The sequence below is a fragment of the Pelophylax lessonae genome (assembly GCF_965119305.1).
Source record: "Pelophylax lessonae genome assembly, chromosome: 2".
Taxonomy (NCBI): Eukaryota; Metazoa; Chordata; class Amphibia; order Anura; family Ranidae; genus Pelophylax; species Pelophylax lessonae.
In genome coordinates, this window is record NC_138769.1 from 488,704,422 (window position 1) to 488,727,919 (window position 23,498).

Genomic DNA, 23,498 nt, shown 5'->3' on the forward strand with positions numbered 1-23,498 from the left:
TTAGGGTGTGCCCAGGCACACCCGGCACACCCTGTGCGCACGCCTATGCTCCCATCCAACCTGATGGAGCTTGAGAGGTCCTGCAAAGATGAATGGAAGAAACTGCCCAAAAATAGGTGTGCCAAGTTTGTAGCATCATACTCAAAAAAACTTGAGGCTGTAATTGGTGCCAAAGGTGCTTCAACAAAGTATTGAGCAAAGGCTGTGAATACTTATGTACAGGGCCGGGACAAGGGGTGGGCAGGAGGTGCGGTTGCCCTTGGCGAAATGGTTTATTGCAAGAATGAGTGGGCGTCTTGACCCTAACCCTAAGGGAAGAGGGGCGGTGTGGTTTGGCATCCTTGCCCTGGGTGCTGGATTACCTTGTCCCAGCACTGCTTATGTACATGGGATTTTTTTTGTTTTTTATTTTTAATAAATTTGCAAAGATTTCAAACAAACCTCTTTCACGTTGTCATTATGTGGGTATTGTTTGTAGAATTTTGAGGAAAAAAAAATAATTTAATCTATTTTGAAGTAAGGCTGTAACATAACAAAACGTGGAAAAGGTGAAGCGCTGTGAATAATTTCCGGATGCACTGTATATATTATAAATATCCTTAGGTGTCTGCTCCCTGTTACCCCCCACACTCTATTGAAAAAACACACTTATCCTATCTGTGACCCCCAGTGTTCACAATGAACCTCCTGCTTTCCATCTACCCCTTCTCCTCTTACCAGCCCCCCCAGCCTCCTCTGCAAGAATGCAGCTATCCTTGCCAGCTCCAGCTGACCCCATCTATACATACTACTCTCCCTGATCTTTTCACCGCAGCCGTAACACACCTATCCTTGCCATCTTGCCCGACAGGTTAAGGACTAGATTGAAAAATGCCCCCCTTACTGTATTCAGTATACTTTTCTTGATAAACAACATTAAATGTTATAAATGTAACCTGAACAGAGCAATACATTTATTGTGTACGTCTTCTTATCTCTTTTTAGGGGAAATTGCAAATTCAACCAGATCAAATGCAGGTAAGATAGTATTCCATTTATTAAAGTAGAACTATAGGCAAAACTTTTTTTTTTTAATTTTGGATAGAATAAGGTAGGGTTATAACTGCTGTCAGATTTTTTTTTCGCCATCTGTGTCTCGTTGCAGACATTTCCCTTCACTTTCCGTTGAATAGCCAAACAGGACATAAGAGGAAATCCCTGCAAGTTAAAGGAATTCCTTGGGGACACCTGGGTCATCAGAACTAGTGTAGAATAGGAAGATTCCCCCCTATTGCTTTTCTGGGGACAACCCAAAATTTTGGATTTTCTTTTACTTTTACTTTCAATGATAATGCTAAACAGGACAAATAGAGAGGGTGAATCTCCTTAACGGGAGCACAGACAGCAAAAAAAAAAAAACCTGACAGGGGGTCTAATCCATCTTATATACATCTTACTATATCCAAAACTAAAAAAAAAAAAAGTTTTGCCTTTAGTTATACTTGAATTTAAATAACTATTAGGAAAACAAATGTTACATGTACTAATACTAATTCATTTTATTCTAGACTATCAATGCAATATTGATCATTGTTCTCGTCCCCATCGTAGATATTGTGGTTTATCCTCTAATAAAAAAATGCAAGCTGGACTTCACGTAAGTGAATGGTTAAATACAGGAATACCCGGTAATATTATATAATGCGTTAAGAAAGGTAATTTAAAGCGGAGTTCCGGCCACAAAATCGACATAGTCAATTTTGGGCCATCCGCTTGCTTTTCGTCACCTGAAAAATAAATGGATTGTTACATTTTTTTTTTGTTTGCTTACCTTGTTGAAGGAGAAAATATACTTACCTTTCTTCCACTTCCTCCCTCTGTGGCCGTGGCCCGCGCCGTCATTTCCTCTTTGCATTGATTCCTGGGAGCTGAACGCCATCGCTCCCAGGAATCAATGCGCCTGCCCCGGCCCCGCTCGTCAGTTCCGGTGCAGGGCGTCATTCCCTGCTAAACAGCTTCTGGGCATGCCCAGAAGCTGTGGACTGATGATGCGCCCGCACCGGAAGTGACGAGCGTGGCCGGTGCAGGCGCATTCTGGGAGAAGAGGACAAAGAAGAGGACGCGCTGGCTTCAGCTGCCCACATCCGAAATGGCAGCGCTGGAGAAGAAACTTTCAAGGTAAGTATTTCTTCTAAAAGGTAAGTGCGACCCGGGACAGTACAGAGGCTATCCATTGTGGAATGTACTAGCCTTGACTGTCCCGGGGGTATTTTTATTGAAAAAACTATTTTGTGGCCGGAACTCCGCTTTAAAGTACATGTGAACCCTTCCCTTTTAAAATAACCCATTTCGTTTTAAAAAATAAATGAAAGCCAGAACATTTGTGTCTGTATATACACAATAAGTATCTTATTTCCTTTTTTTTTCTGTTATAAGTCATCACATAATCTCTGTTTTCAGCTGCTTACGGGACTTAGGGAGCTAAAGGTAGACAAAACAGTAGGACACTGATCTTCCCAATAAATGGTTGTGCAGGGGTATGTGTCAGCAAAAGTCTGATCATTGGACAGGCAAGCTGTTCTCCTAGCACAGCCAACAAACTGACCACGCTGGGAAGGAAGGAATCCAAAGAAGATCATGGACTATATAGGCACATACAAACCCGATTCCAAAAAAGTTGGGACACTGTAAAAATTGTGAAAAAAAAACAGAATGCAATGATGTGGAAGTTCCAAACTTCAATATTTTATTCAGAATACAACATAGGTGACATATCAAATATTTAAACTGAGAAAATGGATAATTTTAAGGGAAAAATAAGTTGATTTTAAATTTCATGGCATCAACACATCTCAAAAAAGTTGAGACAAGGCCATGTTTGCAACTGTGTGGCATCCCCTCTTCTTTTTATAACAGTCTGCAAACGTCTGGGGACTGAGGAGAAAAGAGGCATCTTCTTCTTTATGATGCGCCAAATGTTTTCTATGAGTGAAAGATCTGGACTGCAGGCTGGCCATTTCAGTACCCGGATTCTTCTTCTACGCAGCCATGATGTTCTAATTGATGCAATATGTGGTTTGGCATTGTCATGTTGGAAAATGCAAGGTCTTCCCTGAAAGACGACGTCTGGATGGGAGCATATGTTGTTCTAGAACTTGGATATACCTTTCAGCATTGATGGTGCCTTTCCAGATGTGTAAGCTGCCCATGCCACACACACTCATGCAACCCCATACAATCAAAGATGCAGGCTTCTGAACTGAGCGCTGATAACAACTTGGGTTGTCCTTGTCCTCTTTAGTCCGGATGACATGGCTTCCCAGTTTTCCAAAAAGAACTTCAAATTTTGATTCGTCTGATCACAGAACAGTTTTCCACTTTGCTACAGTCCATTTTAACCACTTAAGCCCCGGAAGATTTTACCCCCATTCCGACCAGGGGGTATTTTGCGATTCGGCACTGCGTGACTTTAACGGAGAATTGCGCGGTCGTGCGACGCTGTACCTAAACGAATTTGGCGTCCTTTTTTTCCCACAAACAGAGCTTTCTTTTGGCGGTATTTGATCACCTGTGCGATTTTTTGATCACGCGCTATAAACAAAAAAAGAGCGTCCATTTTGCAAAAATAGCAATATTTTTCCCTTTTTTTTATATGAAATTCCCCCCAAAAAAAATTTAAAAATCAAAATTTTTTAAAATTTTCGGCCAATTTGTTTTATGCTACCTATGTTTGGTAAAAAAAATCGCAAAAAGCGTATTTTGATTGGTTTGCGCAAAAGTTATTGTGTTTACTAACTAAGGGAAAGATTTTTGTCATTTTTGTTGTTTTTTTTTTAACGCGTAATGGCGGCGATCTGCGATTTTTTTTGCGGTACTGCGACATTGCGGCGGACAGATCGGACCCTTGACTGACATTTTTGACACTTTTGGGGTTACCAGTGACATTTCTACAGTAATCAGTGCTATATATATGCACTGTTACTGTAAAAATACACTGGTAGTGAAGGGGTTAACTTTATTTGAGAGGGAGGGGCTGTGTGTGTCCCTAGGGGCGTGATTCTAACTGTGATTGGCTGGGGCTTCAGCTGTATGCAGACTGATCAACGGATCTACATAGTAGATCCAGATGATCAGCTCTCATACAGCGAGGAGAATGACAGGCAGCTTGTTTACACAAGCTGCCTGACATTCTCCCTCTCCCCCGCCGATCGCAGAGTGGCCGGCGGACATCGGGTCCGCCGGTCACGCGCGCGGGGGGGTCCGTGACCACTCGGGAGCGGGAGCGCGCCTCCGGGGGCGCGCGCTCGCTCCCTAGACCCTCACAAGCTAGTGACGTAGCCCTACGTCACTTTGCCTGTGAGGGGCTGACCGCCGACGTAGATAGTCGTGCGGCGGTCGGCAAGTGGTTAAATGAGCCTTGGCCCAGAGAAAACGCCTGCGCTTCTGGATCATGTTTAGATATGGCTTCTTTTTTGGCCTATAGAGTTTTAGCCAGCAACGGCAAATGGCATGGTGGATTGTGTTCACCGACAATGTTTTCTGGAAGTATTCCTGAGCCCATGTTGTGATTTCCATTACAGTAGCATTCCTGTATGTGATGCATTGCCGTCTAAGGGCCTGAAGATCACGGGCAACCAGTATGGTTTTCCGGCCTTGACCCTTACGCACAGAGATTGTTCCAGATTCTCTGAATCTTTGGATGATATTATGCACTGTAGGTGATAATAACTTCAAACTCTTTGCAATTTTTCTCTGAGAAACTCCTTTCTGATATTGCTCCACTATTTTTCGCCGCAGCATTGGGGGGATTGGTGATCCTCTGCCCATCTTGACTTCTGAGAGACACTGCCACTCTGAGAGGCTCTTTTTATACCCAATCATGTTGCCAATTGACCTAATAAGTTGCAAATTGGTCCTCCAGCTGTTTCCGTATATGTACATTTTTACTTTTCCGGCCTCTTATTTCGACCTGTCACAACTTTTTTGGAATGTGTAGCTCTCATGAAATCCAAAATGAGCCAATATTTGGCATGACATTTCAAAATGTCTCACTTTCAACATTTGATATGTTATCTATATTATATTGGGAATAAAATATAAGTTTATGAGATTTGTATATTAGTCCATTACTTTTTTTACTCACAATTTGTACAGTGTCCCAACTTTTTTGGAATTGGGATTGTATATAGAATATATAAAAAGTCTATACACCTAAAAGATTTCAGTTTGTTGTCCAACTGTTGTTGTACATTTTATAGGTCACATTAAAGGTGGAAAAAATTCTGAAATTATTTATCTTTGTCTCATTTTTTTCATCACAGAAACCTGACATTTTAACATGGGTTTGTAGACTTTTTATATCCACTGTATATAAAATTAACAAATTTATTGATCTACATTAAAAACATTTGTATACAAAATGACAATTGAATAAAGATACATAATCTAGTTAAAATACTATTAGGACTAAATGTATCCCCATTACAGAACAGTATTACATGTATGCAAGCTAGTGCATCACAAAGTATACACCAAGATTCACATATCCTCCAGGAATTGGGTTTTCACTTGTCCTCGATGGACCTCATAAGTTCCACTCTACATGTTTTGTGATCTGGTCGCTTCTTCAGGAGCTTTACCAATCTATTCGAATAAGAGAATACATTTATTAGAATAAACTAGATAAACAAAGATACATCATTTTATTTACCACAGAAAGAACACTTATTCGCATTTGCAATGCTAGGGTCACAGCGCTCAACCTCAAAGCCAACCGGGGGGCCCCAGTCCAGCCATAATAGGCTCACTTCCCAAATGTGGGGACACACAGGACTGCTATGGAAGTTATGAGAATAATGTGTAATGTATTTAAATTGTAATACACTGCAACATATAATATTAGTAGTACTTACATATTTACTTTTAGGGCTACATGCCTCACATGTGATAGGGTAATATTATTTCCTGAGAGCCCATAAGTGTACAAGGCAAAATTAGTATGGCCTATTTAAAGTTGGAATATATATATACTCATCCTCTGCCTCCCATACAATATTTTTAATGTAAAATATGTGAAATGTACCTCAATCCTAGACTTGCACCAATGTACAGAAAATGCAGCTACCAAGCTAAATATAGAGCCCCAAAAAGGAGTTCTCATCAGCAGGTCTCAGGTTTCAACACAGAATGTTTTAGCAGTACCTATGGACATAGTAAGCCAGGAATTAATGGAAGTGCGGCAAAGTAGTATACATGAAGGAGAGAGAAAAAAACCAAAGCCTGAGAGAAGTAATTTCTCATAGCAAGGTGGGAGCAGAGAGGAGTACATAAGAGAAAAAAAGAAGGGTAAGTCTGGCCACATAGGGCTAATGTTTCTACACCTCATACCTGTCTAGGCTCCTTACTTGGGCCATCAGCTTCCACTGCAGTAGGGGGGAGAGAATGAGAGGAGAAGAGACATCCATCTTCCTTTGAGCGCCTGGATGGTCTGCGCTGCTCCCTCCACTATTTGTATGTCCTGGACAGGGATCGCTCCTCAGCCAGCTCACCATGCATGCACATCAGGACAGCAGCCCAGATTGAGCAAGTCCCAGTGCCCACCGGGAATGGGCACCCGCGGCAGAGTTCAGGGACATTGCAGACGGACCCCAAATGTCCCCTCTTTCCGTGGACAACTCCGTGACCAGCCCCATGGGAAACAAAGGGGTGAGGCGGGACCCGGGGCCTCCACGGCCTGGGCAGCTGCACATATTACTGAGCCAATGAGGCCGCGCCAGATGTACCCAAGGCAGCCACAGGGGGCGCTGCAAACCCAACATCTCAAGCAAGCGTTTTAGAAAGTGCAGATAAACATAGAAAACAGCAAAAAGATACAGAATATAGAAAGATAAACTCAAAAAGAAATACAGAAAGGAAAAAAATGTACAACAATAATTAAATCATATAACCATGAATTCCTCCCCAATGACATCCTTTTTGTCAGTCATAACATGTATTAGACATAAATGCAAACCCTCTAAATAACTATATTACAATGAATCCAATTGTGTTTGTGTGACGGTAGTTTATCATCTCAAGACTTTATTCCACTAACTTAGTGGGTGTTTTTTGCTGCCTATGCCAAGTTTCTATTCTTTTATAGCCCAAGGTGAATACCACCTCCTGCTGGATATTAGCCAAGGGTTGTGAATTCCCTGGTTAATTGGGATAAGCCTAATCCCCCTACAAAAATGGTTTATATGATAGGACTTCATTAATACCTGGGGGTTTTGTAACTTAAAGTCATTCTATCCAGAGGGTATCCTTGTGAAAGATTAATTTGTCCCAGTCCCCGCTACATGGGTCCTCCGGTATCACCTCCAGTACTATAAACTGGACATATGAGGTATCAAATCTGTGATATAGGCCCAGGTGGTGGCTGACTTGGGTAACCATTATTGCATTTTGGGAGTTTCCCAAGTACCAATCCATACCAACAGAATATCGTCTATATACCTGAATCAGCATAATGCATGGTACAGGTATCTGCTTAAGGTTTCACTGGAAAAGATATCACGTTTCCACCACCCCCCTCAGGTACAGGTTTACGTATGCTGAGGCGCAGTAAGTTCCCATGGCAACGCCCTGTACCTGGAGATGGTGGATTCCCATAAATGTGAACCAGTTATGTCTGAGAACGAAGGATAATACTCTGAGAAGAAATGTCTTAAATTTCCATTGTTTTTGGTTTTGTCCCGGAGAAATATTTTAAGTACCTCAATGCCCTGCTCATGAGGGATGCTCAAATAGAGACTGCCCACTCAGTCACTGTACAGGCTTTTAGCAATGAGTGCTTACTGCCAACAGTCTTAGATTCCACCGCTGGACTTCACCCAGGAGAAGCTACCTGGTAGAACACACACGGATGTAAAACTGCCAGGTATGGGGAACTTATTTGCATAGTTAGTTCTACACCAGTAAGGAAATAAAAGGAAGGTTCAGCTGGGCAGGCTTTAATTTATTGGTATATGGTCTTATGGGAGGGAGGAGTAGAGTTACTGTTCATAGTATTACTGTGATATAAATGCAGAATATTGGTCCATAAAGGATAACATTCCAGTAAATGGCAACTGTTTTCTACATTTTCATCCAATTCAGATTCTGGCAATTAGTTGTGTCCATTGATCTTGGAAGCACAGGACAATTATTACAATGGATGAGACTATTTTAGACCTTTTCTGCTGTTAATTACAATTCTCAAAGTTTATTAACATCCAACTGGGTAGAAAATAGATGGATATCAGCTGCAGATTCAACTGTGTTAAAAAATATGTAAACCCAACATTTTATATTCCTGATATGTGCCTGCTGTACCATATACTTGTATGACAAAGTATCCTGTTCTCTTTGCATTGCTTCCTTTGTGTGAAATCCCTGGTGTTCCTTTCAGTCCCTCTGCTTTAATATTAAAAATGGATCACACCAAGCAGGAGAGCACAGCGTAATCAGTTCTCTAGCTATGCTGGGAACTCAGCCTGCTCTCCTCTAATGATTAGACTCGTCATCACACACCCTCTCCATGCAGCCCTTCACTGGGAAGATTAGTATTCTGCTGTTTCTCCATCCCCAGCTCTTATGCAGCTGAAAACCGAGGGAATGTGATCGCTTATAAAAAAAATTTAAAAATGGTATTTATAATGGTTTCTATATCTATAGACAAATGTTTTAGGTTACATTTCTATTTTAAACTGAATAGGTTGTTTTACAAGATGAGGGGTTACAATCACGGTAATTGTGAATGGTTATGTCCTAACATTGTATTGCTTTATTTCTGTATTGCTTCTACAGCCCTCTGAAGAGGATGACAGTGGGAATGTTCTTTGCTGCCATGGCTTTTGTTGCTGCTGCACTTGTGCAAGTATCAATAGATGTAAGTAATGTGTGGTGTGAAAGAAATATGAAATGTTTACAGTAATATTATCTGCAGTACTCTCACATTTTCAGGTAGAGGCGTTCAATCTTTTCCTCTGTCCTTGCCAACAGGGCATTTGTCAAACACAGATTACTTTATTTGTTATAATCTGCAAAACATAAACTCGATGTTTTGTAGCTGATTACAATTGTATTTAAATTCACCACTGCTTTAGCTCCATTTAAGCAGCCACATACCCATTGCTATATACTGTATATATGTGTTCTGTTTTAAAGGGATGAAGTGGCAAGCCTAATGGGAATAAATGAAAGGTTTGTTATATTGCTGTTCACAAAATGCTAAGACTATGCGAAATTCTGAGTTCTTTCTGGCCAATTGCACTTTTGCTGTTACCAGATCTTCATATATGATTTTAGATGTGTCTAACTCCTTAGATTATTTGTGCTGTGCAACTTATTCAGACTGCTCAATATGCCATGGGAAAGTAGCACTTTGCAAGGGAATTTTTCCCAGAGTTTAGTGAATGTGGCGAGATTTCACTATGTAATGAATACCCAATTATGTGCAAATGTGTATTACAAAAAAAAAAAAGCAGCTTTTTGCTTGAACACGATTGGATGATAGAAGTTAGTAGAGCTTCACTTTATTCACTGAGATCTGGGGAAAACTCAAATGCAAAATGTAATTTCCCTTGCAAATCGAAGCATCAATTTACCATTGGTAAATCAACTAAACCAAAAGATAACAGTAAGTGTACAGTGTTTGAAATAGGGAACACTTGGCTTGTATTTTTTACATCAGTTATTATGTTGATTTCCCTCCATGCTGCATCCCTAAGCCCCTCACTAACCCCACTCTACACTTGCATTCTTAGTATGAATTTCTACTTTACAGAAAGCAAGAGCTTAAAGCTTTCAAAATGTGCTAGTTCCCTAATAGGAGAATTTTATACCCCCAACTCCCCCCCACTCATCCCTCCATCCTGTACCTCTCCCATTTTCTCCATAAACATTTACCCCTGCCCCACTCAGTGCCCAATCTAGCCTGTCTGATCTGGGGGTGCAGTGAACGAAGTAAAGGAGCCTGCTTTCCGAACTGAAAAACAGTACATAATGAACTGCTACTAAAATTTTGACAAAGACAATAAACGAGGTAATGCTAACCAAATAAAGTGTGTGCACTGTGCAGACTTTGCTGCACTACACACCACACCACCACAAATAAAGCAAATATATGGAGGTCACCCCTCCTAGTTTTTCTATCTCCTCTCTCTCTCTCCCCCCCCCCCACCCCCAGATCATCCTCGTGCCTCTGTTGGCTCTCAATGTTACTAGAAAAATCTGCTGTTTACAGTGCAGATTCCGTCTCTGGACAATGCTATTACGGGATTCCTGCACTGCACACAGAACTCCCCCAAAATAGTGGTGTTAGGATTATTAAAGACCAGGGGTACCGCATGGCACTGAAAGGACTAGAATAATGCAGTGCCAGTGGCATGCCATGGGAAATGGTGGGTATGGCTTCACTGTAATGAAAGTAGAAGAGGCTTAAATGGATATACTGAAATAAAACCTAAGCCTACTTGATGAATGCAAAGCACACATATGTCTTAGTCCTTACACCTATAAAATATGCTTAAAGTTTTTATGCCAGTGTGAGTCTTAGAAATACATATAAACCTCAGCACAATAATTTTTAAAAACGAAAATTGTTCCATTACATTCGCTTTTCTGCAGACAGAATATAGACTGAGAACGAACACTTTTGTCGAAGCCTACCTTAAAGTGGTTGTAAAGCCTAAACATCTTTTGCCTTAATGCATTCCTCGCATTAAGGTAAAAAATGTTTAGGTGTTAGCATCCCCCCCTTTTACTTACCTGAGCCCTCATTCGATCCAGCGCCTTGCAAGTCTCCCCTCACTTCTGGGTCTCGCTGTCTTTGTCAATGGATGCAGCAGCAGGGCTCGGGTGTGAGCTGCTTCTCATGGGGGCACTGGATGAAGGGGAGGGACCAGGAACACTGGCAGTAGGACCCGAAAAGAGGAGGTTCACAGCCGCTCTGTGCAATTCCATTTATTTATTTTTTTAAATTTGTTGCTTTCCAATCACTTTAACCAGTTTAAGACTGGAAGGTGTGACCCACTTCCTGACCAGGCCCTATTTTGCGATTCGGCACTTCATTACTTTAACGGACAATTGCGCGGTCGTGCGGTGCTGTACCCAAATAAAATTGACATCCTTTTTTTTCCCACAAACAGAGCTTTCTTTTGGTGGTATTTGATCACCTGTGCAATTTTAAATTTTTGCACAATAAACAAAAAAAAAAAAGACAATTTTGAAAAAAAAAAAAAAAAACAATATTTTTCAGATTCTGCTATATAACATTCCCAAAAAAAATTTAAAAATCAAAATTTTTAACATTTTAGGCCAATTTGTTTTCTGCTACATATTTTTGTTAAAAAAAAAATCACAAAAAGTGTATTTTGATTGGTTTGCGCAAAAGTTATCGCGTTTACTAACTACAGGAAAGATTTATGTCATTTTTGTTTTTTTTTACTAGTAATGGTGGTGATCTGTGATTTTTTGCGGGACTGCGACATTGCAGCGGACAGATCGGACCCCTACCTGACAATTTTGACACTTTTGGGGGGATCAGTGACATTACTACAGTAATCAGTGCTATAAATATGCACTGTAATAATGACAATGGCAGGGAAGGGGTTAACCCTATGTGTGATCAAAGGGTTAAATGTATGCCTCATGCTTACTGACGTGTGGGGGTTCTGTGACACAGACAGAGATCGCAGGTTCAGCTATGCTGAATCTAGTGATCTCTCCCTGTCTGTCACGGAGAAGATCCGCCTGCTTTGTTTACATAAGCAGGCGGGTCTTCTCACACTTTCCCTGACGATCGCCGCCTATCCTCCTCCAGGACCGACTCCCGCTGTGTCCTCCGGCCCGACGCCCGCTGTGTCGCACGCCGCCAAAACCACTAGGAGTCCAGCGACGTAGGTCTACGTCGCTGGACCCAGGGGAGCCGCACTGCCGCAGTAGGATTACTGTCAGCTGTGGGCAAGTGGTTAAAGAAGAACTTTGTTAAAATAGTCGGGAACTGCTTAGCAACCAGCAACTGTTGAAACAATGATCAGTTTGGTCATCGGTTTGTAATTACAATATAGCATATAGAGTACAGGGGTAAAGTTTATATAATGTACAAAGTGCAGTGGTCAGAATTATGTAATGTACAGCGAGCGAACAGAGCGCTGTGGTCATCTGGTATGTATTGTACATTCAAGAGTACAGATGCAAAGGCCATGAGTACACAGGATACAACATGTACCCCACAGCAAAGCATACAGAGTTTGGTCAGGAGCATTTAATGTGTGCTGTACATTATGTAATCCTTCCGCAATCTGTATTTTGTGTTTTACATTGCATTCCACTCACCATTACCCTATATGCTGCACTATACATGAAATAATTGTTACCACTGCTTTCTTTACACTAGGCTGTGCATTACATACTCCTGGCTGTTGCAGTCTGCAATCTGTTTCATACATTACATATGTCTGACATTGGAACTCTGTATACAGCAGTGTACTTTGCACACACATTGCTGCAGTTATAACATATAGAGCGGAGAGGATTATGTAACGTATAGCCTTACATTAAGCCTCCACTGCTCACCTCTGCTCCCTTTTTCCACAGCTTACCTCTTAGCCCCCTGTTCACACCTCATCTTATTCCCCCACCACAGCTAAGCTGTGCACTCTCCATCCACAACTGTCCTCTGTGCTTCCGTCTACAGATCTTCTCTGTGTCCCCAGTCCACTGCTCATCTTTGTGTCCCCTATCCACTGCTCACGTCTGTGTTCTAGTCCACAGCTCACCTCTTTGCCCCTGTCTCTTGCCTTTACATCCCCTGTCTACAGTTCCCTTTTGCACCTCCCATCCACAGCTCACCTCTGCACCCCCTGTCCACAAATCACCTCTGCAGCTATTTCACATCCATCTCTGTCCCCTTCCACATCTCAATTCTACAACCCTTCACAGCTCACCTCTGGGCCCCTTTCCACAACTCTCATCTGCGCCCCCTGTCCACAACCCAATTCTGCATCCCCCTGCACAGATCTCACTTTTGAACTCCACTCCATCCACATCTCTTACCTCAGCAACCAGCCTCCACCCATCCACAGCTCTCACCTTTGCACCTAGTACCCCCTTCATCCACAGCTCTCAACTCTGCACCCAGCCCCCACCCATCCACAGCTCCTGCCTTTGCACCTAGCACTACCCCCAATCCACAGCTCTCACCTTGACAACCTCCCCCCACCCAATCATAGCTCTTGCCTCTGCACCTAGCATCACCGCATTCTATATCACAGTTTTACCAGTTTTACATTTCAGCATTGCACCTCCAAACCCCTTCTCCCTTCTAAGGCTCATTGCCCCTCTTCCTTTTAGCAGCCAGAACCGCTCTATTAGGGAGCAGCCAGTGCGGGCATTTTTTTTTTTTTAATCAACATACAGCACTTTCACTGCTCTGTCTCTCTTGTGCATTAGCAGTGTGTAAGGAAGCATGGCCGGTGGGTGGGGTCAGCATACAGGGAACCAGATGGAAATGTGAGCAAGTGTCCTTGATACCAGTGATAGCATCGCTCCTGCCTCTGGGTCTCAGCAGAGCTTCTGCAGTGAGGCGCTCAGTAGGATAGGGAGGAGTAGGAGCACTTAGTGCTGCATAGCATCCAAAACAGCATGGGGGTTGCCACTGAAATCTGGGGAGGGTGAACCCAACCCAGAACCCCACCCCAGCACCCTAAACCAGCACCCCACCTAGATTCGGCCTTGACCCCACTTATTGCTTTTTCCCCTCTTCACTCTTGACTTCCTTCTTTTCTACAACAGCACATTATGCCCTTGCTCCTCTCTGGACTGACATGACAGTTTCTGTTGAACAGTACTGCAAAATTAGCTGATTTTGGTGTATGTACTATGTACCACTATGTTTGTTATCAATGTCTGCTCTTTATAACCACATACAATGTACCACTATCTTTGTTATCAATGTCTGGTTTCTATAACCACATACTAGTATGTACCACTATCTTGTTTCCTCGGACTGTCTGCCCTATGATCTGTAAGGTTGAACTGCAACTTTATTTTATTTATTAAAAACTTGAATCCTAAAAGAAACCCAAAACATTAGCTAGTGTAATGTTTTATCTTCTACCAAAAACAAAATGATCAGTGTGATCTGACCCTTTCGAATTTTCTTCTTTTGCGTACAGAAAACTCTTCCAAAATTTCCAAGCAGCACTCAGATACAAGTTAAAGTTATAAATTTGGGAACTCAAAATTTGACTGTTAACTTTAGAGAAACTCAGCCTCCTGATTTCTCCATGGTTGTGGACCCACTACAGGTATTATGTTACTTTCATTTTATACTCTAATAAGAAAATACAAATATAATTTATGTTTGCAAATTCTGACTTCTGAATACTGAATAACCCTTATATTATGGTTATAGGTCAGTAGTTCATTTCCTACTATAGAGTTTTGGTGGGCTATATTATTGTCCTAGTTCTGTTTAACACAAGGAGTATACAGGTCACCTTTGCCTGTTTGTTAAAAGCTAAGCAAATCCAGTTCCAGTGGTGGCCTCTGGGAACTTATGTTAAACAGATAATTCTTTAGAACAATAGGAAATTTATAATAAAATGAATATAACTTGCAGAAAAATACATCCCACAAGTTGTCTTTCTTATAGCAAATCCTCCTGTTAAAAATCTCCTTCATATCTTGGGGGTCATGTTTCCATTTCTTATAACGTGTCCTAAGACAGTAGTTAGGACTTATACATAACCCTCTGTAAAAATACACATTTAATAACAGAGTATTGTATTGAACACAGACAACATATCTACAGTACCTGTACAAATCCAATTTTATTCTGTGGGTATACAAAATGTTTCATCACTTTTATATTTTCTTGTCAAATTTGTTTTATTGAGTTTTAACATTTTACACAAGGAGGTTTAGATGCAACAATAAAAAGTAACACCATAAAGTATGGGTATAAAGATAGTTACATATACAAAGCAATATAATGAATACCATGTAGTTGAAAAATAGGTATAGCAAATAAGAAAAAATGTCCTTGAAAATATCTAGAAAGGATCAAAAATCTAGTATATCATAACCAACTAAGATGTGAAGCTTATTTAAGCACATCAATATAATGTTACAACTATAGAGAACATAGGTATAAATGTTGCTACCCGAACCACATGGGAAGAATGAAAGAATAAGAATAGGGATAAGGTTAAAGATAATCTCCGGGGTATTGTGCGACTTCAAGCATTTAATATACATACAAGAAGCTTGAATGTAGAAACACTTCACCAAGGCATCAATAAGGATTCATCAAAGTTAGAGGGTAAATAATGTGTGACACAAGGGTGCCAAATTTTCTCTAAGTTGCAAATTTTGTAATGAGTGATGGCTTCTATTTTGGCATGGATTATAGCATGGTTAACTCTATGTTTGGTTTCAGCCATTATCAGCGTTGGGAAATTCAAGGCTTTGGCAATGGTCTGTTTCGCAGCCGTAGTGACTTGCAGAAGGAGTTTAATGTGGGAGTGGGTGAGATTAGTCAGCCTTAAATTTAGAAGTGCTACAAAGAGGTCAGGAGGGATGGGCTCCTCAAAAAATGTAAAAAGCATATGGAATATTTCCTTCCAGAATTTTCTAACTACCGGGCAATTTCACCAAATATGTGAATGTGACCCAAGGGCAGAACAACCTCAGAAGCAAGATGCCGGGTAACTGTGGGTAAATTTGCAATCTTGGCAGGGACCAAATACCATTGTGTGAGTACTTTAGAATTTGTTTTGTAATGCAACTGTATTCTGCGAGGATGATTTTTGTTGCATCCCATATCTCATTCCAATCAGTTGTTTCCAACTTAAGTCTGAAGTCAGACTCCCATTAGGCTATATAGGTAGGTGGTTCAGGTTTGACAATAAGTTGGGCATAGAGAGTCAAAACCAGTCCTTTTATGTGGGGATCACCTTTACATATGTCTGCAAAACGGGATACATCATCGAATCTAACTCCGTCTTGAATATATGGTATGAAACTTTTTTTTCTTGAAAGGCATCGAAAGAGTTCTGATTTCGGAAGTCCATGATTTTTGAGGTGGGAGACATCAATTTGCAGAATCGAGTTAGATTAGAAGCAGACCATGCTCAAAAGGAGTGTAGTGGAGATGCAGGCAGGATAAAAAAAAGGGTTTTTAATAAATTATTGAAGTGGGATATGTGGGGATTATAATCCAAGTGTTCATTTGAATTTGTCCTAAAGAGCAAGAAGATGCTTGGTGATAGGGTTAGTATGTTTTTTGCGGTCTGATGGGCGGAACCATAAAAGTTTAGACAGGCTTCAGAGGTTGCGTGATATTTGGGTAGTTGCAATAATTGGGCTGCATTGTAGTAGGTAGCAAAATTGGGAAATCCATTGCCACCTCTAATCATAGAAAGGTATAGGGTGTGTTTCGGCAGTTGGGGTTTTAAAGAGCCCCAGACAAAAGCAGTTGCTTTGTGTTGTATTATCCTTAAAAAGTATGCTGGGACTGAAATAGGTAGGACTCGGAAGAGATAAAGCATTTTAGGTAAAATCACCATCATAAAAACATTAATTTTACTCATCCAAAATAAGGGAAGAGAAGACCATTGTGATAATAGGTTATTCATTTGGCATAATACCAATCAAAAATTAGCAGCCTAAAGCCCAGAGAGATTAGTTGGAAGTGTAACACCTAGGTAAGGCAGGTGAGAGGACGACCATGAAAAAGGGAGGGATGCTTGTAATTTTTGTAAATCAGAAGAGTATAGATATATGTTTAATGCTGTAGATTTATAAACTTTGATGGTAAGACCTGAAATATGGGCAAAACATTCAGGTTTTCTGAGGTTAGGAGCTGAAATATGCGGGGAAGACATAAAAATTAGGATATCATCAGCGAATAAACAAAGTTTATGTTGATGACCAGCAAGTTCAAGACCCTAAATTGAAGGATCAAAACAAATCGATTGGGCTAGGGGATTCTATAAGTAAAGCAAATAAAACTGGGGATAGACAGCATCCCTGACGTGTGCCTCTGCATATTTCAAAGGGGTTAGATTTATATCCTGCATATTTGACATAGGCTCTCGGCTTCTTGTATAATGATGAGATCCAGCTAAGGAAGTAGGGACCAAATCCCCAACGCTGCAGAACTTAAAGTAGATAAGGCCATGATACCGTATCAAAGGCTTTTTTGATATTTAGGGACAATAAGCATAGGAGAATTTTCCATGATTTAGCAGCCTGTAGCAATAAAGTGGCCCTAATGTCACGATAGTAGTGATGTGAGCCCACAGGCGAGCAGGTGACACGGGATCCCCCAGGGTGTGGAATCTAAGGGCTAGCCAGTGTCCTGCCAGGGACTCCCTCATGGGAGTTTGGATTTACTGCGTGCTGACCCCAGGTCATGACCCCCAGGTTCCCCCTGCTCGCGAGGAGAGTACCCAAAGACACAGTTCAGGCACGGATGTATGGATGGAGCAAAAGGAGAGCCAGATAACGAGCCAAGGTCAGGGCAGGCAGCAGACAAATGAAATCAGGAGAAGTAGCAGAGTCGGTACACAAGAGATTAGTTCACGAGAAGTCAGGTTAGGAATGATTGCTCGTAAAGGGGCTCAGAAACAAGTGCTGCTCAAGCAACCAGAAACTGGTCTGAGTGGGATTTTAATAGGGAGGCAAATGGGAGGCTGGACAGGAAGTAGCAGGAAGGAAGGTATATTAACCAACAGGTGAAGCTGGCGACACCCATAGCTGCTAAGTCAGTGCAGCAAGAGCAGAGTACAAGCTTGTGGAACAACAGGTGCCAGCAGACCTACAGCAGCAAAAGGTAAAAAACGTATGCAGACAGTAAGACACAGATCAGCTCTGCAGCCAATTTGTGATACCTTTGTACGTTATCTCCTGCTTGATGTAATGGTATAAAACCGACTTAATATCTATGGATTAAGGAGCCTAATACTGTATTTAGTCGGGTTGCTAAAACTTTCACTAAAAGTTGGATGTCAAGATTGAGCAATGAAACAGGTCTATAGTTGGACCAAGATGAGTTATCAGAATGAGGTTTAGGAATCATTGAAATTATTGCCGTCAATGTCTCAGGCCGAAAAAAGAATTTCCGTTAAGAAGAGAGTTAAATGCATTTGTCAATAATGGAGGTAAAATATGTGCAAATTTCTTGTAGTATGTGGCCAAAAAAAACACCAGGACCTGGACGTTTATTCAGCTTCAGAGCTTTAATAGCCAATAAGATTTCATTAGCGGTAAAAGGGTTTTCAAGATTGTCCCAATAAGTTGAAGGTATAGAGGGCAGTGTTATTTGGGAAAAAAAGGAGTCTGCCGATGTCTGGTAAAAAGGGCCTTCCATTTTATATAGGGAGGGAAGGTGTTTCTGGAAAGTATAGAGAATTTTTACAGGGTTACTAGAATATGTGTCTCGGGATAATTTCAATCGAATCGGTTTAGGAGGGCGATTTCGTTTTTTAACGGTACGTGCTAGAAGTGTATCAGGTTTATTAGCTTTAAGATAGAACTTGTGTTTAGATTTACTTAGGATTTTATCAACAGAGTCAGATAAAAAATTAGCAAAGTCAAGCCGTGCTTTATCGAGTTGTAATCTAGTTTCAGGAGTAGGGTTCGATTGGAAAAGCCTGTGAGAAGAATTGAATTTAACCTCCAGTTTTGGTTGTAACTGACGTCTTTCTTATTTAAGGTAATAGGCTCCTCAGAGCACCATTTTGTGAGCCTCCCAAGTGTCAATGGGGAAACATCAGTGGTTGAATTATTAGTTATGTAGTCATTCGGAGCTATTTCTAAATCAGCCGAGTGAGTTGGATGGGATAAAATAGTGTCATTATTACACCATGTATAATCATGAGCTTTAGGGATTAGGGATGTTAGCGTAGTGCATACAGCACTATTATCAGTCCATGAAAATGGGATGATCGATGAAGAAATATGTTCAGGAGTCATGCCTACTGTGATTAGTATATGATCAATTCGGGAAAAAGATTTAGAAGGATGAGAGTAAAAGGTGTACTGGCATTTTGTGGGGTTTGTCTCTCACCAAGAATCTATCAAGGAGTATTGCTTGAGTAGTTTTTGAAATTATTGTCTCCCAGGACTAGATGCAGCGGGGGTGGGGATTTATGTAGGTATGGATAAAGGACTTGGTTTGAATCTGCACATATTAAAAGGGTGCCTAATTTATGAGCTTCAATCACTTGAAATAGATGTGTAAGAAAAGAAGATGGAATTTTGTTTGGGGCATAGTAAGAAACAACTGTAATTGGAGAGTCAATTAGATATCCTGAGAGTATAAGATACCGCCCTTCAGGGTCTTTGATCTCTGCCAGGAGGGAAAAAGGTGTTGTGAAAAGCCACTAATACCCCCCCCCCCCCCGTTGCTTGGTCTTAGCCAAAGCTGTGAAAACCTGAGAGTATACCGAGCCAAAGTATTTAGGAGTTGATGTTGTAGTAAAATGGGTTTCCTGGAGACATATTATGTGTGCTTTCTTAGATACCAAGGAACGAAATGCTTTAGTACACTTTTGTGAAATGTTAAGACTAGAGTTGAGCGGACACCTGGATGTCCGTGTTCGGCGGGTTCAGCCGAACTTGAAAAAAAAGTCCGGGTCCGTGTCCCGGACTTTTTCCGAACTTTACCCGGACACCGAACCCCATTGAAGTCAATGGGGACCCGAACTTTCAGGCACTAAAATGGCTCTAAAACACCAATGGAAAGGGCTAGAGTGCTGCAAATGGCAGCAAAACGTAGTTAAGAGCATGGCAAGTGCTCTTCAAAGAAATGTGGATAGGGAAATAACTTAAAACAACAAAAAAAAACAGAAAAATAAAACAATGTTCTTCATCTGTGAAGGACGAGGCCCATATGGAGTAGGAGGGAGGTTGAGGTGGTGGTGGATGTGGCGGCGACGTAGGTGGAAGCGGCGGTGGAGGAGGACGAGGTAGCCAACACTGTTTTTTTTCAGTCATTTTAAATGAGGGTACACCCCAAAAGAGTGAGAAAGAGCAAAAATAGAACAATGGCTGGGTAAGGTCTGTATCCATCTCTATTCTGCACAAGGTACGGAAAAGTCCTGTGGGATCCATGCCTGGTTCTTTTTAATGAACGTGAGCTTGTCCACATTGTCTCTGGACAGGCGGCTGCGCTTGTCTGTGATAACGCCCCCAGCCGTGCTAAATACACGTTCAGATAATACACTGGCTGCAGGGCACGCCAGCACCTCCAAGGCGTAAAGGGCAAGCTCAGGCCATGTGCCCAATTTGGAGACCCAGAAGTTGAAGGGGGCAGACCCGTCATTCACTACATGTAGGCGTGTGCACACATACTGCTCCACCATGTTGGTGAAATGCTGCCTCCTGCTAAGACGTTCCATATGAGCTGCTGGTGCTGCTGTTTGTTGTGGCGTGCTGACAAAGCTTTTCCACATTTCGGCCATGCTAACCCTGCCTTCTGAGGTGCTGGCGGTGCCCTGGTTGTGTTGGCGACCTCTTCCTCCTCCTGCTCTGCCTTGGCCTTGTGCTTCCACTGTGGCCCCGCTGTCAGGTGGGAATGCCAGCAGCATCGCGTCTACCAGCGTGCGCTTGTACTCGCGCATCTTGCGATCGCGCTCCAGTGACTGAATTAAGGATGGTACGTTGTCCTTGTAACGGGGATCCAGCTGCGTGGCCACCCAGTAATCAGCACAAGTTAGAATGTGGGCAACTCGGCGGTCGTTGTGGAGACACTGCAGCATGTAATCGCTCATGTGTGCCAGGCTGCCCAGAGGCAACGAAAGGCTGTCCTCTGTGGGAGGTGTATCGTCTGTGTCCTCTGTATCCCCCCAGCCACGCACCAGTGATGGCCATGAGCTGGCCTGGGTGCCACCCTGCTGTGAACATGGTTCCATTTCCTCCTCCATCTCCTCCTCCTCATCCTCCTCATCCTCCAGAACTGTGCCCCTGCTGGACAATTGTGTCCCTGGCGTTTGTGGGTGCAGGAACCCACCCTCGGAGCCACTTGCGAATGACTGCCCTGAAAGCCTTGGAAATGTTACCTCTTCATCCTCATCCTCCTCCACATCCTGTGCCACATCCTCTTCCATCATTGCCCGAATCGTTTTTTGAAGGAGGCATAGAAGTGGGATAGTTAAGCTGACAACTGCGTCATCGGCACTGGCCATGTTGGTGGAGGCACACAGGTCTCGCATGGAGGCCCAGTTATTGGTGGTGAAGTGGTGCTGTTCCGCAGAGCGACTCACACGTGTGTGCTGCAGCTGAAACTCCACTATGGCCTGCTGCTGCTCGCACAGTCTTTCCAGCATGTGCAAGGTGGAGTTCCACCTTGTGGGCACGTCACATATGAGGCGGTGAGCGGGAAGGCCGAAGTTACGCTGCAGCGCTGACAGGCGAGCAGCAGCAGGGTGAGAACGCCGAAAGTGCGCACAGACGGCCCACACTTTCTGCAGCAGCTCTGACATATCGGGGTAATTTTTAAGGAACCTCTGCACCACCAAATTCAGCACATGCGCCAGGCAAGGGATGTGCGTCAAACTGGCTAGGCCCAGAGCTTCTATAAGATTTCGCCCATTATCACACACCACCAGGCCGGGCTTGAGGCTCGCTGGCAGCAACCACTCATTTGTCTGCTGTTCCATGCTCCTCCACAACTCCTGCGCGGTGTGTGGTTTTTCCCCCAAACAGGCAAGTTTTAAAACTGCCTGCTGTCGTTTACCCCTGGCTGTGCTGAAGTTGGTGGTGAAGGTGTTACGCTGACCGGATGAGGAAGCGGTAGAGGATGACGAAGCGGAGTAGGAGGAGTTAGGAACAGGAGGCAAACTGAAGCGCCCTGCAATCCTCGGTGATGGAAGGATGTGCGCCAAATTGCTATCCGCCTCAGGCCCATCCGCCACTGCATTTACCCAGTGTGCCGTTAGGGAGATATAACGCCCCTGACCGTGCTTACTGGTCCACGTATCGGTAGTTAGGTGGACCTTGCCACAGATGGCGTTGCGCAGTGCACACCTGATTTTTTCCCCCACTTGGTTGTGCAGGGAAGGGATGGCTTGCCTGGAAAAGTAGTGGCGGCTGGGCACGACGTACTGTGGGACAGCCACCGACATAAGGCTTTTAAAACTGTGCGTCTCCACCAGACGGAATGACAGCATTTCAAAGGCCAAGAATTTTGAAATGCTGGCATTCAGGGCCAGGGATCGCGGGTGGGTAGGGGGGTACTTCCTCTTCCTCTGAAGTGTATGGGAGATGGAAAGCTGAACGCTTCCACGGGAAATTGTGGAGATGGTTGGTGACCCAGGTGGTGGTGTTGCTGACAGATCGTCTGTTTGCGGGATGGCAGGTGCCGGTATCACTACAGAGGTGGATGGAGAGGCCGAGACTGCAGCAGAAGAGGAAGCAGGAGGAGCCAGAGACCTTTCTTGGTTTTGAAGGTGTCTACTCCACTGCAGCTCGTGCTTTGCACTTAGATGCCTGATCATGCAGGTTGTGCTCAGGTTGAGAAGGTTTATGCCTCGCTTCAGGCTCTGATTGCACAGGGTGCAAACCACTCGTGTCCTGTCATCAGCACATTTTCTGAAGAACTTCCACGCTAGAGAACTCCTTTGAGCTGGCTTTGGTGCGCTCGTTCCCTTGCTGCGTTGGGCAGTAGCAGGCGTAGTGTCTAGGGCACGGCCACTCCGCTTCTGCACCCTGCTCCCTCTTCTGCTGTGCTGGTGGCTCTGTGCGACCACCGCCTCTTCCTCCAAACTACTCAGGTCACCTGCATGACCTTCATTCCATGTGGGGTCGAGGACCTCATCGTCCTCCACATCATCTTCCACCCAGTCTTCACCCCTGCCCTCCTTGTCGGTCTCCACAATTCTGAGTGCCGCAGCAGTTGGCACCTGCGTTTCGTTATCATCAGAGACGTGCTGCGATGGTCCTTCCATGTACTCATCTTGAGAAATAAGTGGTTGGGCATCGCTGCACTCAATCTCTTCCACTTCTGGGGCAGGGCTAGGTGGATGGCCCTGGGAAACCCTGCTGACAGAGTCATCAAAAAGAAGAAGAGACTGCTGCATGACTTGGGGCTCAGACTGCTTGCCTGATTTGCAAGGGGGTGAGGTGAAAGACGGTTGGACATTGGCTGCAGGTGCCAACTGGAGCCACTGTCAGCAACCCAATCTACTATCGCCTGTACTTCTTCTGGCCTCATCACTTCTAGAGGCGCATGATGCCCTACCAAATACTGCTGCAGGTTCTGTCGCCTACTCACACTTGAGGAAGGTGTTTCACTTGTCCGTGTAGCTGGCACAGATCGATCACGTCCTCTCCTTGCAACAGGAGCTCTACCAGCAGCACCACGACCCAGGCCACGGTCCCTATTTGACGGTCTCCTCATATTTCTGTAATTTATGATCTTGCCCTAGAAAGGTGTTTATTGAATAGCGGAACAAAACAACAACAGTATCGCACGGGTGTATCTCACAGTC

At 43.2% G+C, this 23,498-nt stretch overlaps 1 protein-coding gene across 1 annotated transcript in view; it reads left to right on the forward strand.

Annotated features, from left to right (window-relative positions):
- Window positions 1-23,498, forward strand: part of SLC15A1 (solute carrier family 15 member 1) — a 110,502-nt gene that overhangs the window by 39,930 nt on the left and 47,074 nt on the right. The window contains exons 12-15 of the mRNA XM_082246160.1: window positions 985-1,017; window positions 1,548-1,636; window positions 8,806-8,887; window positions 14,178-14,309. Coding sequence (XP_082102286.1) covers window positions 985-1,017; window positions 1,548-1,636; window positions 8,806-8,887; window positions 14,178-14,309 — 336 coding nt within the window. The remainder of the gene's footprint in view (window positions 1-984; window positions 1,018-1,547; window positions 1,637-8,805; window positions 8,888-14,177; window positions 14,310-23,498) is intronic.